Genomic DNA, 18,976 nt, shown 5'->3' on the forward strand with positions numbered 1-18,976 from the left:
TCGAGGGCAGCATCGGCATCGGGAGTCCGGGTACAGGCTGCCAAAAGACCGATGCATGCTGGGAGCAGTGATGCATCGAGTGGGTCTCCACCTGCCTCGACGCCTCCTGCTTTGCAGACCCCCCGGGACCGTCCTGCATCGGACCCGACCCCGAAGAAGTGTGTGGATTCCACGTCTTCTTTGCCCGTACCGAGAAGTCTCGACGGCGAGCGTTGGGCGAAGGCCAAGAAGCATCGCTGTCGATCTCCTTCTCGACACGGTACCGGGAGCTCCGGGTCATCGAGACATTCGATACCCGAGAAGCTTCGGTGCCGAGAGGGTCGCTCACCCTCTGTTCTGGAGGTACCGACGCGTGGGTCATCTGGCAGCCCAGTACCGGCTCCCCAGCCTCAACAGACTGTGCCGCCACCTCAGCCTTTCCCGACAGTGGCTCTGGAGGAGCGCATCAAGGCTCTGTTTCCTCTTTTTATGGAGACTATGCTGCACCAGTTGCACTCGGTGCCGGCGGTGTCGGTGCCGATGGAAGCAGAGGTATCGGTTCCGCCGGTGCCGGAGGTATTGGTACCATCGGTGCCGGATGCTCCTGCGGCATCGTGCCTTTTGCCTGAGGTGAGGTCTTCCTCATCGGTACCGCCTCCGGTATTGGTGTCGGCAGCCTCCCGGGTCGATTCTCCATTGGCATTGGTGAAGGAAGCTTCACTGGAGTCTCCTGGTCCTTCGACTTCTCGACACCGTCATCGAGGCCATCATGCCGCTGCGTCGAGACGAGCTCAGATTCGGGCGGCTCTGTCTGAGCTTTTAGCCCCATCTGATGATGCCTCATCTGATGACGATGGGGAGCGTGGAGAGTTCTCTGTTGAGGAATCTTTGGGCATTCCATCTGATTCCACTCCCTCGCCTCAAAGACAGCTCTCTCCTCCAGAGAGCTTGTCTTTCTCCTCTTTTGTGCGGGAAATGTCTGAGGCCATTCCCTTCCCTGTGGAGCTTGTGGATGAGCCCAGGGCTAAGAAGCTCGAGGTTCTGGACTATCCATCTCCACCTAAGTCTTCTGCCACAGCTCCTTTTCATGATACACTTAGGAAAGTGCTGTTGAGGAACTGGGAGAAGCCTCTTTCTTGCCCAACTATTCCCAAGAAAGTTGAATCCCAGTACCAGATCCACGGGGAACCCAGCTTCAAGTGGTCTCAGTTGCCCCATGATTCAGCGGTGGTGGATTCCGCTCTCAGAAGGGCTAAGAGTTCTAGGAACTTTGCCTCGGCGCCCCCGGGGCGGGAGCATAGAACCTTAGATTCTTTTGGGAGGAAGGCGTATCAGGCTGGTATGCTCGCCTCCAAAATCCAGTCATACCAGCTCTTTACGAGCATTCATTTACGGAACTCTGTGCGGAAGCTTGAGAATTTGGTGGATGCACTCCCACCGGAGCAGGCCGAACCCTTTCGCCAAGTGGTCAGGCAGCAGAAGGCGTGTCGCAAGTTCCTGTCCAGGGGCGTTTATGACACTTGCGATGTGACATCTCGATTTTCTGCTAGGGGTATAGCGATGCGCAGACTCTCATGGCTGCGTGCCTCTAACCTGGAGGAGAGAATTCAGCAGAAAATAGCGGATATCCCATGCCGGGGGGATCATCTTTTTGGAGAGAAGGTCAAAGAGTTGATTGATCATCTCTACCCTGTTTCCCCGAAAGTAAGACATCCCCCGAAAATAAGACCTAGTAGAGGTTTTCCTGAATTGGTAGATATAAGGCCTCCCCCGAAAGTAAGACCTAGCAAATTTTTGTTTGAAAGGAGGGCCGCCGAGAGCCGGAAAAGGCCGCCCCCCCCCCCACCTGAGGTCGCCGGGCCCCCCTCTACCCACCCTCCGTCGCTCCCGGAACTAACCTTAAACGCCTCCTTTCACCTTCGCAGCAAGCAGCAGCAGGGCAGACTTCTCCTTCCTTCCGTGCCCCGCCCTCACGGACGTTACGTCAGGCGAGGGCGGGACACGGAAGGAAGGAGTGGCTTGCCCTGTTGCTGCTTGCTGCAAAGGTGAAAGGAGGCATTTAAGGTTAGTTCTGGGAGCAACGGAGGGCGAGCGGGCCAACCCCGATCCAACCCCGATGTTTCCCCGAAAAATAAGACAGCCCCTGAAAATAAGACCTCGCGCATTTTGGGGGGCAAAAATTAATATAAGACAGTGTCTTATTTTCGGGGAAACACGGTACCAGCGTGACAACGCTATGGATTCTCGCTCCTGCCGGGCGCCTTCTGCATCCACTTCCACTACTAGGAAGTTTTTTAAGGGAAGGAGAAGTGCTCCTTACGCTTCTAGGAGTCGTAAATACACTTCTACTTCTCGACAGCTGGTTCAGGCTCTGCCCCAGCACGTTCGTTCTCGTCAACAGCGTGCGCCAAAGCAGGCCCCTGCAGCTCCCCAGCAAAAACCAGGGACGGGTTTTTGACTGTCTCCAGTTGAGCATAGCCGCTATAACAGTGTCCGTGCCTGACAATCTAACGGTCGGGGGGAGGTTGAAATTTTTTCACCAAAGGTGGCCTCTCATAACCTCCGACCAGTGGGTTCTTCAAATAGTCCGGTCCGGATACACCCTCAATCTGGATTCCGAACCTCCAAATTGCCCACCAGGAGCTCAATCCTACAGCTCTTACCACAAGCAGGTACTTGCAGAGGAACTCTCCGCTCTTCTCAGCGCCAATGCGGTCGAGTCCGTTCTACCAGGACAAGAAGAGCTGGGATTCTATTCCAGGTACTTCCTTGTGGAAAAGAAAACAGGGGGGATGCATCCCATCCTAGACCTAAGGGGCCTGAACAAATATCTGATCCGAGAAAAGTTCAGGATGCTTTCACTGGGCACCCTTCTTCCCATGATTCAGGAGAACGATTGGCTATGCTCTCTGGACTTAAAGGATGCTTATACCCACATCTTGATACTTCCAGCTCACAGGAAGTATCTGCGGTTTCGGTTGGGAGCACAGCACTTTCAGTACTGTGTGTTGCCTTTTGGCTTGGCGTCTGCGCCCAGGGTATTTACCAAGTGCCTGGCAGTTGTTGCAGCGTCTCTACGCAGGCTGGGAGTGCATGTGTTCCCTTATCTGGACGATTGGTTGGTGAAGAGCACCTCCCAGGAAGGAGCCTTACAGTCCGTGCGGATGACTATTCAGGTGCTAGAGCTGCTGGGCTTTGTAATCAATTACCCGAAGTCCCATCTCATTCCAGTCCAGAAATTGGAATTCATAGGAGCTCTGTTGTGTACAAAGACAGCTTCTGCCTATCTCCCCGAGCCGAGAGCAGACAACTTTCTGTCTCTGGAGTCCAGGGTTCAAGCGTCTCAACAGATCACAGCTCGGCAGATGTTGAGACTTCTGGGGCACATGGCTTCCACAGTTCATGTTACTCCCATGGCACGCTTGTACATGAGATCTGCTCAGTGGACCCTAGCTTCCCAGTGGTTGCAAGCTGTTGGGAATCTAGAGGATGTGATCCAACTGTCCACCGACTTTCAAAATTCCCTTCAGAGTGGACAATTCGATCCAATCTGGTCTTGGGGCGCCCATTCCAAATTCCTCAGCCACAAAAAGTGCTGACGACAGATGCATCCCTCCTCGGATGGGGAGCACATGTAGATGGGCTTCACACTCAAGGAGCTTGGTCCCTTCAGGAGAAGCGTCTTCAGATCAACCTCCTGGAGTTGCGAGCGATCTGGAACGCTCTAAAGTCTTTCAGAGATTGGCTATCCAACCAAATTATTCTGATTAAAACAATCAGGTTGCAATGTACTACACGAACAAGCAAGGGGGTACCGGATCTCGCCCTCTGTGTCAGGAGGCCGTGCAGATGTGGCTCTGGGCTTGTCAACACGGAATGTTTTCCAGGCCACTTATCTAGCCGGCGTAAACAACAGTCTGGCCGACAGATTGAGCAGGATAATGCAGCCTCACTAGTGGTCATTGAACATGACTATTGTAAGAAAGATTTTTCGAGTGTGGGGCACCCCCTCAATAGATCTTTTCGCCTCTCAACTCAATCACAAGATCCCTCAGTTCTGTTCCAGACTTCAGGCCCATGGCAGGCTAGCATCGGATGCCTTCCTCCTTCACTGGGGAACAGGCCTTCTGTATGCATATCCTCCCATTCCTCTGGTGGGGAAGACTTTGCTGAAACTCAAGCAAGACCGCGGGACCATGATTCTGATTGCTCCCTTCTGGCCCCCTCAGATCTGGTTCCCTCTTCTTCTGGAGTTGTCCTCAGAAGAACCGTGGAGATTGGAATGTTTTCCAACCCTCATTACTCAGAACGAAGGGGCCCTTCTGCATCCCAACCTCCAGTCTCTGGCCCTCACGGCCTGGATGTTGAGAGTGTAGATTTCGCCTCTTCGGGTCTTTCTGAGGGTGTCTCCCGAATCTTGCTTGCTTCCAGGAAAGATTCCACAAAGAGGTTTTATGCTTTTAAATGGAAGAGGTTTGCCGTCTGGTGTGACGGCAGGGCCCTCAATCCTCGTTCTTGCCCTACACAGACCTTGCTTGAATACCTTCTGCACTTATCGGAGTCTGGTCTTAAAACCAACTCTGTCAAAGTCCACCTGAGTGCAATCAGTGCTTATCATCGTTGTGTAGAAGGTCAGCCTATCTCTGGACAGCCTTTAGTTGTTCACTTCATGAGAGGTTTGCTTTTGTCAAAGCCCCCTGTCAAACCTCCTCCAGTGTCATGGGATCTCAATGTCGCCCTCACCCAGCTGATGACAGCTCCTTTCGAGCCACTCGATTCCTGCCATCTGAAGTACTTGACCTGGAAGGTCATTTTCTTGGTGGCTGTTACTTCAGCTCGTAGGGTCAGTGAGCTTCAGGCTCTAGTGGTTCATGCACCTTACCTTTCTTTTCATCGTGACAGAGTAGTCCTCCGCACACACCCTAAGTTCTTACCGAAGGTGGTGTCGGAGTTCCATCTGAACCAGTCAATTGTCTTGCCAACATTCTTTCCCCCTCCTCATTCAAGCCCTGGCAAAAGCAAGCTGCACACTTTGGACTGTAAAAGAGCATTGACCTGGTACCCCTTCAGACAGTCCGCCCAGTTGTTTATTTCTTTTAATCCCAACAAGAGGGGAGTTGCTGTCGGGAAACGCCCCATTTCCAATTGGCTAGCAGATTGCATTTCCTTCACTTACGCCCAAGCTGGGCTGACTTTAGAGGGCCATGTCACGGCTCATAATGTTAGAGCCATGGCTGCGTCAGTGGCTCATCTGAGGTCAGCCACTATTGAAGAGATTTGCAAAGCTGCGATGTGGTCATCGATCCACACATTCACATCTCACTACTGCCTTCAGCAGCATAGCCAACGCGACAGTCGGTTTGGGCAGTCAGTGCTGCAGAGTCTGTTTGGGGTTTAGAATCCAACTCCACCCTCCTAGGCCCATTTTTATTCTGTTCCAGGCTGCACTCTCAGTTAGTTGCTTTTTGTTTCAGGTCAATCTAAGTTATGTCCTCGCCGTTGCGAGGGCCGATTGACCGTTGTTTATTGTGTTGAGTGAGCCTGGGGGCTAGGGATACCCCACATGTGAGAGTATCAGCCTGCTTGTCCTCGGAAAAAGGGTAGTTACTTACCTGTAGCAGGTGTTCTCCAAGGACAGCAGGCTGCATATTCTCACAACCCTCCCACCTCCCCTTTGGAGTTGTATTCCTCTCATCTTTTGGATATAACTGAGGAACATGCCCGCGCGGCGGGCGGGAAGATGTGCACACGCATGCGCAGTGTGTCCGCCCACACGACAGGGACAGTTGATAAGTTTTTAGATTTTGCTGGAAAATCCTCCGGGCCGACGTGACGTCACCCACATGTGAGAATATGCAGCCTGCTGTCCTCGGAGAACACCTGCTACAGGTAAGTAACTACCCTTTTCTGACTACTTTAGCAGCTTCCCTTAGATATTCCAGGTATTGTTGCCTATCTTTCTGCCACATTTTCTTGGTCTCAGAATGTATTTCCTGGTACTTCAGGATCTTCTCCCTCGCCACACGATTCACAGAATAATCACTAGGGACTGACACCTCTATGATTAATATTGTTCTGGTGTTTTTTGGATTTACTACTAAATCCGGTTATCTTGAATCCAGCTTTTTATTCAGTCAGGATGGGAATGTGTCAGATGATCATAACCTCCTTGTTTTCCACAATCCTATTAGGGTCATGATCCCAATGGTTTTCTGGTACAGGGACGTTGTAATGTTTACAGAGTTTCCAATGAATGAGACTTGCCACCCTTTTTGTGCCTTTCTGTATAAAAATTTTCTGCCATCAGCACTTCACAGCCAACCATGAGATGAGTAACCATATCCAGCTCTTTCTGTAAAGTGGTGTAGTAGCCTAACACGGCTACCACACCACTTTACAGAATCTACAAATGTCTGTTGTACCAGTTTTTTCTATGATCACTGTGAACCATCTTGTCTGTAATCTGCTGTCCTGAGCTGCACCTACTGATTCATGTATGGTTCCTGAAGTAGCACTCTATATTTCTCAATGTATTTATGAATTTTCCACTTGTTTTTTCCTTGTTTGCTGATCTGCTTCTTTAAATATCATTTTCTCCTGCTCTGCGTATTCTTTGGGTTCAGTTCCTGTTCTTAAGGTAGATTCTCACTCATTCCTTCTGCTTCTTGTAATACCTGCCCAATTTTAATGATGGAACTAAATTCTGGATGCGTCCTCTTATAAGGACTGTCTCTGCATGTTCAAGTGTACAGTGCTGCGTACATCTAGCAGCGCTATAGAAATAAGCAGTAGTCACAGTTCAGCATCAACAGATCCAAACGTGCACAAAGTCCTGTTAAATAGGCCTGGAAGCCTGTGAGAGTAGTCCTATATGTATAATCTATCTCTATATGGCCCATTCCTCCTTCAGCTCTAGGAATGTACAGTCTTAGCATACACCGATTCTTAAAAACCACTTCAAGAGCGTGGAGTTTTCTGGTTCGCAGCTATGGAAGAGCAGTTCTGTCTCTGCACTGTTGAATGATGACCCACTTGTATGTCTGACTCAATCCTGCTGTCTATGAAAAATATCTGTTATGGTTGAGTAACATTGTTCTATGGAAAATTGTGGAATTTAACTGCGGGGACATTTTTCAAAGTGATTTCTGCTTTGAAAATTACACTGGGTTCTATGCTTCTCTTCACGGGAGAAAATGTGGATAAAGGAGATGAAGCAGAGCATGCACAGGGATTTCTTTTTGAAATCCCCTCACCTGTTTTTCCCCTTGGCACCAGTGGCCAGGTGATTTTTGAAAAGCAAACTCCACAGAGTTGTCCTTTAAAAATCTACTTAAAAACTTTGCAGATACCAAATATCTGCAAGCCTGGAAGCTAATCAGACAAGGTTACACTTGTTCTCCCCTTGACATATGTGTCAGTGATGTATATAATTGGTGTGTTTGGAAATTGGTCAGATTGATAGAATTATACTTATTAGGGTGTATCTATGAAACTGTTGTCTGCAGCTGGGGCATCCATGTGACTCTCCACTGGTCTCCATCTTCATTACTGCATGTAAATTATTACAGTAAAAGGGCAATTTAAAAAATATATTTGTCCCGGGACTTCCGGTGGAGCTGCCGGCCAAGATGGCCGCCGCACATTGAGCTCCACACAGTCGCGATCGGGGGCTCCTGAAAGTCAGATGCTCTCACCCCCCCATCAAGGAACAGATTGCTGATAAGTGGTAGGGACGGAAACGAGAGGGCGATCCAGCTCCCGAAATAACAGAATCGGCGAAATCGGAGCGGAGAGAAGCGGATGCAGCGAGTCACCCCTCCCCCACACCACACGGAGAGCGGCCGGCACCAGACAGCTACCCGACTGGAGAGCAACACATGGCCAGAAGGCAGGAACAGAATGGGCAAAGTTTAAACATGCCAGCAGAGTGAGTTCCTTAAAGAGCAAGAGGGTGCTGGTAAGGGAAGGTGGATCTATGACTGGGGGGACAGATGACGGGGAGTTGGAACTGCTGCATGCAGAAACAGAAGAGTGGGTCAAACGGCCTAAATGAGTGAAAAGAAAGCAGCATGGACTTTGCAATCCATTATCAGCAGATTTAACAGCTGGTAAGGCATACCTACATTGCCACAGGAATAGCAAACGTTGCTGATGAAAGCAGAGCAAATCTGTATCAAGCGCGCAGCCTGGAAATTTAAAGGGACAGTGGCAACCTCCTTCCACTAATATAATTTCAATTCAGGAAGACTGCCGAATATATAGAGCAAAACCTGCCTCATAAACCACTGAGGAGGACAGAGTACTTGGGACACTATCAGGCTCCAAAAGACAGACATCTCAATAGAGCTACTTTACTAAACCGTGTATGGCGACCCGAGGGTCTAAAAAAGAGCCGGAAAAATCCAAAGGTAGAGGCTCAAAGATGGCGGAGAAAAACATCCCTGTCATCACCATTGGTGAGCTCGGCTTGGGCCTCGGAAATCGTGGCGGAAGTTAAGATGGCGGTGGAGGAAACTATGAGTCATCAACTTCAACAAATGATAGACAAGCTGGATGGAATGGACCAAAGGTTCACTACCTTCAAAAGACTTTCAGGAGGTTCAGCAGAGACTGGGAGAAGTGGAAACATCGACGCAGGAATCCTCCACAGCAATAGACGGCCTCAAAAAAACGGTAGCAGTCTTAGAAGATATGTGGATGATTTAGAGAACTGCTCTCAACGGAATAACATAAGATTGGTAGGAATACCAGAATCAATAAAGGAGGGAGATCTGAGAGACTTTCTGGAACCCTGGCTCGCTAAGATATTGCACACTTCAAATACAACTGGACCCCTCAAGATAGAGCGGGCACATTGTCTAGGGCCCAGGAAGGCTCCCACTGATCGGCCGAGGGTGGTCATTTTGTGCTTGCTCCACTACCAACATAAAATGGAGATACTCACAGCTCTCAGGAAAGGTGCAACACTCGAGATTGAGGGACACAAGATACCATGTTTTCAAGACTATTCTACTAAAGTCTCTCACAGGTTTGTGGGCGTCTACATAAACTGTAAATCCGTTTCGGCCTATTATACCCGGTGAAACTACGAATCCAGCATAATGGAGTGGTGAAGTTTATGAAACTGTAGAAGCGGCACAAGCGTTTGTAGACCAGATGGAGAGAGACAGACAGAGTCCTTCCAAAAACAAGTAGACTTTGTTGGTGAGATGGGAGCCATGAGTAAATGAAAATAACTTATGTTGGTGTTTAGTTATTTATCTCTGAAATGGTTACTGTTGCTAATGCTGTTAATGATGTTATATTTCACAAAGGGGGGAAGCAGACACATAATTAGGAAACACACTTGTTATAGGGAGTCCCCGAACGGAGACACGGAGGTTGAGCACCCAAGGTGCCCTTTAGGAGTAGGGGAAGACAGAGGTTGGGAGGGATAGGGGTGGGACTAGGGGGGGGTGGGTACATCGAGAAGACACATCTTCATGGTCAGGAAGGAGAAGAAGGAAATAGGTGGACTGTTAAGGGTTACAACGGGAACACTACCACACAGAGTGCTACCAAAAGGAAAGTGAGGGGGGAACTGGCTGGGATGCCCCCATTGCTCACTAAGAGCAGGTATCAATTTGGTGTATCATTTGAACAATGACATCACGTAATGGCACTTAAGATAGTGACCTGGAATGTGGGTGGCATCTCCTCACCAATCAAAAGACAAAAGATACTCCAGACACTCCATAAACAAAAGGTAGCAATAGCCTTACTCCAAGAGACACATCTGAATGCTAAAGAACATGAGAAATTATGCAGGTGGTGGGTGGGATCCTACTATGAATCCCCGAAACAGGCCAAAAAAGTGGGAGTTATAATATTAATCAAGAAAGGGATTCAAGTTCTTACTCATAAGATTGTGGCAGATACAGAGGGAAGATATGTGCTAGTGCACTTAACGACAGAACATCAACCAGTAGTCTTGTGTAATGTGTATGCCCCCAATACGTATAACAAAGCTTTTTACAAAAAACTGCTCCTACATTTAACAGGTTTTGATGGAATTCCCCTGCTGGTAGGAGGGGACTTCAATGCAGTGGCTGATCCTCGTCTGGATAGGTCGCATGGGGAGAATAAGGGGTCGGGGTCAGATTCGAGAGGCATAAACATGTTAAGTGAGGTCCTTGACCTGGTGGATGTGTGGCGAACCATGCACCCACTGGAGCGGGATTATACTCATTTGTCCCGTGCACACGGCACCATGTCACGTATTGATTATATCTTTCTTTCCCGCACTCTTTTCACAAGGCTGCGTAAGGCAGAAATAGGTCCCATAAAAATATCAGACCATGCAATGGTAACAGCGGTACTGGCCACTTCCTATGGAGATTCCCCACCAGTCTGTATAACGATAAAATATTTTTAGACTATATTTTACAAAAATATAGGCAATTTCAGGAAATTAATCAGGAGCATAGGGGCAACCCAATTTTATACTGGGATACAGCTAAAGCTGTACTACGGGGGGAGATCATAGCATACACGAGCCATAAAAGGTAAGGGAGAAGGAGTTGCTCAGATTGGAAAAAGAAGTAACACGGGTAAGGAAAGCATATGGGCGTCGTCATAGTTTGCAACTAAAAGCCCAACTTTTAGAAATGCAGCAGGCCTTAAAAGAAAGGATTCATCAAAAGGCCCAAAAAATTATGCTTATTACAGATACAACTATATAAATATGCAAACAAAAATAGTAGGATGCTAGCACGGCTGTCAAAACCTAGGCAGGGGCCTTATAAAATAGATGCTTTGTATTCATCTAGCGGTGTACTAGAGAATAAAGATGCTCAAATCAACAAAATCATGCTAGACTATTACACGCATTTGTACTCACCCCCTAATCCACCTCCACTGGAAAGTGAGATGTATCTAAGTGGACAAGATATTGTCCGAGTGGAACTGGAGAGTCTGGCTATGTTAAATGCTCCCATAACAGATGAAGTATCATGGGCAATACAGCAGGGACCCCTTGGAAAGGCCCCAGGCCCAGATGGGTATAGAGGGGAATTCTATAAAATGTTGAAAGAGGAGGTGGTACCACCGCTAACAGCCATGTTTAATGCCATAGTGCAGGAACAACAAATGCCTCCATCCTTAAGGCTAGCACAAATTATAGTATTACCGAAGCTGGGACGAGATACGAAGAAGCCAGAATCATATAGGCCGATTTCGCTCTTAAATTATGAAGCCAAATTATATGCAAAAGTCCTAGCAAACCACCTAGCCCGCATACTGCCAGATGTTATTGAGGAATCCCAAGTAGGTTTTGTGCAGGGCAGAAATATTACAAAAAATGTTAGGAAGATACTTACAACGTTGGAGGTTGCATCCAATCAGGGCACGCCATCTGTGTTAGTCAGCTTCGATGCCGAAAAGGCATTAGACAGAGTGGTATGGGATTTTTTATTTGGGACACTAGAAGCATATGGAATAAGTGGGTTCTTTCAGGAGGCAATACGGGCGCTATACTATCTTCCACAGGCCCAGATTTGGGTTAATGGAATACTATCTGCCCCCTTCTCTATACACCGGGGTACTAGACAAGAATGCCCACTGCCACCTCTACTGTTCATCTTAACATTAGACCCCTTGATCAGACATGTTCAGAGGCATAGGCGGTCGGTGGCCCAACTGTTTGGGGAGGCTAAAGGGGGCGGGGTTAGGAGTGGAGCTTAAATCCATAATTGTCTGATAACACAGAGAAAATAAAAGTCACAATTAATACCTCTTATTAAATTTAGATATTAGATATGTATCATATGTCAAAGAATAAAGTGGTTGCTCAAAGCATATACTAACCACAATCGCTCAACTGCAAAACACTATGCACACCTTTGTGCAAAAACACACTCAGAACCTTACTGTACCATAAATATTACACTGGGCAGAACCTAATACACCAATATACCACCCATACGGAAAATGCAGACCGTCAACAATATGAAACAAGGATTCATAATATCACAATTCTCATGTACAGCCACAAAACACCCTAATTCATGTTTAATGTGGGATAAAATGCCATAAATAAGTAAATAAATATAAACTTTTAATGTTGAGCACCTGATTCTCAAAGTGGACATATTCCAAACACTATAATGAAAATAAAATGATCTTTTCTACCTTTGTTGTCTGGTGACTTTGTTTTTCTGATCTTGCTGGCCCAGTATCCGATTCTGCTGCTATCTGTCCTCTTAACTCCGTTTCCAGGGCTTCCTTTCCATTTATTTCTTTACTTTCCGCCTTTCTTCTTCATTTCTTGTCCTATATCCGTAAGGAAAAGCTGGGTCCTCCGCAGACTTGACTGTCCAGTGGATCCAGCTTCTGCCTATTTTCTCCATCCATGTGCAGTTTTTCTCCTCTTTTCCTTTTCCCTCATCTGCTTCCTCTCTCTTCCCTCCCCTCCCCTCTATGTCCAGCAATTTCTCCTCTCTCCCTGGGCCCAGTCCTCCCATTCATGCTCCTCTCTCCCCTGCCCCCTCCATTCATCCATATTCAGCAATTCCCCTCTCTCCCTGAGCCCTGCCCTCCCATCCATGTCCTTCTCTCCCCTGCCCCCTCTATTCATCCATGTCCTTCTCTCCCCTGCCCCAACTGCCCACCCTCTTCTCCCCCCAAGATCCCTTTCCTTTTTTTTTCTTTTAAATTTACCTCCGAAGTCTGGCAGCGCAGTGTCAGTGAAAGCGCTCCCAGTGAATCCCGTAACCTCCGCTCTCAGGACAAATCACTCGTTTCTGTACCCTTCTCCACCACCGCTAACTCCAGACTCCGCCCCTTCTGCCTCGCATCACCTTATGCCTGGAACAGACTTCCTGAGCCCATACGCCATGCGCCCTCCCTGCCCATTTTCAAGTCCTTACTCAAGGCCCATCTCTTCTCCCTTGCTTTTGGCGCCTAACCACCTTCCCATTCCTGATACCTACACTGACTACACAGTTTTTACCTTTAGATTGCAAGCTCTCTTGAGCAGGGACTGTCCTTCCCCATGTTTAAACTTGTACAGCGCTGCGTAACCCTGGCAGCGCTATAGAAATGCTAAGTAGTAGTAGTAGTAGTGAATGAAAGCGCTTCTCTTCGCTCAGTGACCCGCCTTCTTCTGACGTCATGACGTCAGAAGAAGGCGGGACACTGAGCGAAGGGAAGCGCTTTTACTGGGAGCGCTTTCACTGACGCTGTCACTGAGCCTGTGCTGCCGGACACTGGAGGTAAATTTAAAAGTAAAAAAAGGAAAGGGATCTTGGGGAGAGTAGAGGGCAGGCAGTTGGGACGAGCGGCGAGCCCCGGGCGGGCGGAACTGGGTCGTGTGGGCATCGTTGCGTGAACGTCGTCGAGTGAAACAGGTGACGTCATCAGGATCCGATCCTGCGGCTGGGGAGGCTTAACAAGCCTGAACATGTATACCCTGGAGGAAAGGAGGAACAGGGGTGATATGATACAGACGTTCAAATATTTGAAAGGTATTAATCCGCAAACAAACCTTTTCCGTAGATGTGAAGGCGGTACAACGAGAGGGCATGAAATGAGACTGAAGGGGGGCAGACTCAAGAAGAATGTCAGGAAGTATTTTTTCACGGAGAGGGTGGTGGATGCTTGGAATGCCCTCCCGCGGGAGGTGGTGGAGATGAAAACGGTAACGGAATTCAAACATGCGTGGGATAAACATAAAGGAATCCTGTGCAGAAGGAAGGGATCCTCAGGAGCTTAGCCTAGAATGGGTGGCAGAGCTGGTGGTTGGGAGGCAGGGCTAGTGCTGGGCAGACATATACGGTCTGTGCTGGGGCTGGTGGTTGGGAGGGCGGGACTAGTGCTGGGCAGACTTATACGGTCTGTGCCGGGGCTGGTGGTTGGGCGGCGGGGATAGTGCTGGGCAGACTTATACGGTCTGTGCCAGAGCTGGTGGTGGGAGGCGGGGATAGTGCTGGGCAGACTTATAGGGTCTGTGCCAGAGCTGGTGGTTGGGAGGCGGGGATAGGGCTGGCCAGACTTATACGATCTGTGCACTGAAGAGGACAGTACAAATAAAAAGGTAGCACATATGAATTTATCTTCTTGGGCAGACTGGATGGACCGTGCAGGTCTTTTTCTGCCGTCATCTACTATGTTACTATGATACCGGGTGCCTATGTTCAGAGGTCGCCTGACATACAAGGGGTCACAGTGGGCACAGAAATTTTCAAGATCGCAGCATTTGCTGATGATTTACTAGCCCATCTGACTCATCCTTCACTGCCAGCTCTATTAGAATGTATGGCAGAATATGGAGATTTTTCTGGCTTCAAGTTAAATTTAGAGAAGTCAGAAGCACTGCACGGTGAGGAGAACCAAGAGGAGAGTTGGCAAGGCCGTGTCCCGCTGAAATGGGCAGATGGGTCCTTTCGTTACTTGGGAGTGCAGCTGTCCATGGATACCTCAAAATTGTATCAATTGAATATAGAGAAATTGCTACAGGATACAGGACGCTCTCTTGAGCAGTGGAGCCATTTACCCTTATCACTCATAGGTACAATCAATTTGTTTAAAATGCTCTTTTTCCCAAGATGGCTCTGCATCCTACAAGTTATGCCAATACACTTATTAAGAAGGGATGTACGAAAGTTAAATAGGATCTGTAGGAAATTCCTTTGGGAAGGGAGGAAGTCAAAATTACGTTTAGAATACCTTTATGATAATTGGGCACAGGGAGGCTTGGGATTACCCGATATTCGACGGTATAACCAGGCCTGTCTTATTCGACACCTCCGAGACTGGTTGCTAGACACAAATCAGTTCACCCCGATTAGATGGGAGAGGGCATTGTATAAGCCTTGGCATGTGAATTTTCTTCTGCAGGCCAAATCAAATAGCTTACCGTCAGCATGTAAGAAAAGCATTTTGTTACAACCTTTAAGACAAGTTTGGCGCTTCCTAATGAAAGCTTGGAATCATAACCCAAATGTTAGTGATCAGTTGCTACTTCGAGGAAATGGGGACTTCCAACCTGGAATGGAAGCAGGGATCATTAAAAACTGGTCAGAAAGGGGAATCACTTTAGTTGAACATTTAGTCAACAAGGATGGAAGGTTGTACACATTTCAAGACCTGCAGTAGAGGCTTTCCCTTACCAACAAAGACTATTACACTTGTAGACAATTACACCACTATTGGTTTAGTTTAGACCAAGAGGCTTTGGGTACAAAATTGGGTCAAAAGCTTCGAGAATTCTTAAAGGGGGATGCATATGATCAGGTTTCAATATCTAGCTTGTATAAAGCGCTGCTGCTGCTCTGCCCCCCCCCCCCCTGAATTATGAAGCACTCAAAGAGGCATGGAGTAAAGAATTGGGGTATGAATTGAAGGGAGTAAATTTTGCAAAATTGATAAAAGATATCCCAAAGCAGGTGGGAGGGGCAGAGCTGCAGGAGAGTCAATATAGGATAATACACAGGGGATACATAACACAAACACAAGCAGCAAGAGCAGGGTGGACACCCGATGCTCAATGTCTTAAATGTAACAGAGGAAGAAATACCTTTTTGCATGCATTTTGGAGTTGTGATAGAGTAAAAACATTTTGGAAGGCGGTGCATAAATACTTTGAGAATATCACTGATCAAAGAATAATCCCATCCTGGAGAGGAGCACTTTTAAATAAAAGGGCAGCTTACATCTCAGATAAGAACTTGGATCTATTACTAAGCAAGGCATATGCTGTGGGGAAAAAATGCATACTTAGACACTGGATGCAAGAGGAACCGCCCTCCTTCTGGTATTGGAGGAACAGATTTCATGAGCTGAGGCCAGGGCAGCCCAGGGCACTTCAAAGAAAAGAAAGATGTTTGTTTCTATTTGGAACAAGTATTTGAAAAGCATTTCCCATAAAGCTGAGAAGTGCAGTGTTAAATAAACTCTCAACAGAATAGAAGAAGGAGTAAGGGTGGGGGAGTCTCAGTTCATCTTGGTTGGTTGAGGCTGGAAAGGAAACATAAAGAAAGTGAGGATAATGGCAGATAGAGTTTTAAGTAGCACTAAAATGGGGAAGTATACCTTACCCCACATATTAGGAATGTAGGAAGGTGAAAAGGATGTGTATGAATAGACCATGAAGCGTGGTGCGGGAATTTTAAGAAGGGGGGGAGGGAGATGAGTGGGAGGGGGGGAATAATATCAAACAAGGCGATCAAACATAGAACAAAACATGAGCTATTATTATTGGAAATTAATGTTTGAGTTTATGTTCATTGCTGTATACCGTTTCTTTATTTGCACAAGGAGTATGTTAAAGGCAATAAGGAATAAAGGGGGGATAGGGGAGGAAACTGTAACAAAACAAAATTTGATGATAGCAGCTTAAGATTATTGTACATAAGATCGACAAATTTTATACCTGTCATGTACTTAATCAAATGAGTGTGTTACCATGTGAAATCATCAATAACAATTGTTGAAACATAAAAATATATTTGTCCCGGGTAAAAATACATAAGGAAAGGCTCAGATGCAAGGTTAAGTCAGGAGAGGCAATAACATGAATAGTTTTGGTTTGATTATTGCAGAAAGCCTTGCAGGTAAAAACTACCCATGATGTTCGAACCTATGTGGGCAATTTAATTATTGATCTTGTAATAGATTATTACAACTTACCAACTTGTAGGACACACAGAAGCAGCAACAAAACCCCGGATCTAAAACAAAGCAGTACATTGCAATTAGGATAGTGTATGTTTCACCAGACAGCTTTCACACTGAACCCCCAACAGACCATGCACTATACACCATAAACTTCCATACTTCATCACCAGCAGTTCACATTTTCTGCATCAACAGCTTGATACAAAATCCAGTATGAAGCCTCTTTACAGAAAAAAATTTCATTTACAACTGAATTCTTAAGCCCCGATATCCAATGACACTTAACTGGAGAAAATCTCTGGCACCAACATGATATATATTATTAGTATTGGGGATTGTGCATCACGGATATCCTTGTACTGTCTTCATGAGAAATGAATTTGTTTTTTTCTCCCCAGTGTTGTGGTAAATACTGATTTTGGCTTCTTGAGGTTACCAGTTCAATTTTTGTTTTCCTATTTCTAATTTGTGATCTCTATTTGGTGATGGTCTATCAGTGCATAGGCACCAATGTTTCAAAATGATTGGGAGTGCCAGACACAATATAAATAACCCCTCCCTGGACATAGGGAAGGAGCTTGCTCAATATTAGGGGTACTCAGCATCCACTGGATCATAGGCGGTCGGTGGCCCAACTGTTTGGAGAGGCTAAAGGGGGTGGGGTTAGAGGTGGGGCTAGGGGTGGAGCTTAAATCCATAATTGTCTGATAACACACAGAAAAAATAAATAAATAAAAATAAAAGTCACAATTAATACCTCTTATTAAATTTAGATATTAGATATGTATCATATGTCAAAGAATAAAGTGGTTGCTCAAAGCATATACTAACCACAATCGCTCAACTGCAAAACACTATGCACAACTTTGTGGAAAAACACACTCAGAACCTTACTGTACCATAAATATTACACTGGGCAGAACCTAATACACCAATATACCACCCAAACGGAAAATGCAGACCGTCAACAATATGAAACAAGGGATCATATCATCACAATTCTCATGTAAAGCCACAAAACACCCTAATTCATGTTTAATGTGGGATAAAATGTCATAAATAAATAAATATAAACATTTAATGTTGAGCACCTGATTCTCAAAGAGGACATATTCCAAACACTATAATGAAAATAAAATGATCTTTTCTACCTTTGTTGTCTGGTGACTTTGTTTTTCTGATCATGCTGACCCAGTATCCGATTCTGCTGCTATCTGTCCTCCGTTTCCAGGGCTTCCTTTCCATTTATTTCTTTACTTTCCGCCTTTCTTCTTCATTTCTTGTCCTACATCCGTAAGTAAAAGCTGGGTCCTCCGCAGACTCGACTGTCCAGTGGATCCAGCTTCTGCCTATTTTCTTCATCCATGTGCAGTTTTTCTCTCTTCCTTTTCCCTCATCTCATCTCCTTCCTCACTCTTCCCTCCCTCCATCCATGTCCAGCATTTCTTCTCTCTCCCTCCCTCTCCTCCATCCATGTCCAGCAACTCTCCTCTCCCCTGCCCCCCTCCAGCCATCCATACCCACCCAGCGATTCTCTCCTCTCCCCTGCCCCCCCTCAAGCCATCCACACCCACCCAGCGATTCTCTTCGCTCCCCTGCCCCCTTCAGCCATCCATACCCACCCTCAACAATTCTCCTCGCTCTCCTGCCTCCGTTGCAGCAGCCGCAGTGAAAGCCCGTCTATAGCCTTGTAAGCCTCCCCTTCATTTCCGTCAGTGTCCCGCCCTCGCGGAAAGAGGAAATGATGTCAGAAGAAGGCGGGACACTGACGGGAACGAAGGGAAGGCTTACAAGTGAAATATTCAGATCCTTTTCTCAATAGAGAAACCTCAAACTTGTAAATTTCCACCAATCTCTTTTCACTCATATTTTCTCATTTACCACATAATCAGGCACTCTTTTTTATAATTTCAATTCTTTCTATCAATCCTTACACAAGGAGCTAAAAGCTGCATGTCCTCTCAGTCCAAATCTTCATTTGCTCTCTTCTCTCTGTTCCCGGGCAGATTTCTAACAGGAGCTGCTCATCCAATCAGAGAGCTCTATTTGAATGCAGATTAACATACAGACACTCTAATGGGAATTTTTAGTCAAAAACACTAGATAAACCCTTCGTTTTTGGATCAAACTTCACATTTTTGATCAGAGCCATGCCCTAACATTAAGGCTGTAAACATTTCCAACAATTTTTACCCATAAATATGCAAATGATAACCTCCCAAAAACAGACTAATTTGCATATAGCTTGAGCAAATTTGAGTACATAGCATACCAGGAGGAGGAGCAGTGGCCTAGTGGTTAGGGTGGTGGACTTTGGTCCTGGGGAACTGAGGAACTGAGTTCA

The 18,976-nt window shown here is 46.7% G+C and overlaps 1 protein-coding gene across 1 annotated transcript in view; it reads right to left on the bottom strand.

The window, feature by feature from the left end:
- The window catches only part of LOC115471232 (ICOS ligand-like), a gene marked incomplete at its 3' end in the record, with an annotated part of 119,548 nt that overhangs the window by 59,150 nt on the left and 41,422 nt on the right, over nt 1-18,976 (bottom strand). Inside the window, 1 exon segment of the mRNA XM_030204936.1 lies at nt 16,645-16,685. Coding sequence (XP_030060796.1) covers nt 16,645-16,685 — 41 coding nt within the window.

The sequence above is a fragment of the Microcaecilia unicolor genome, chromosome 5, assembly GCF_901765095.1.
Source record: "Microcaecilia unicolor chromosome 5, aMicUni1.1, whole genome shotgun sequence".
NCBI classification, from domain to species: Eukaryota; Metazoa; Chordata; class Amphibia; order Gymnophiona; family Siphonopidae; genus Microcaecilia; species Microcaecilia unicolor.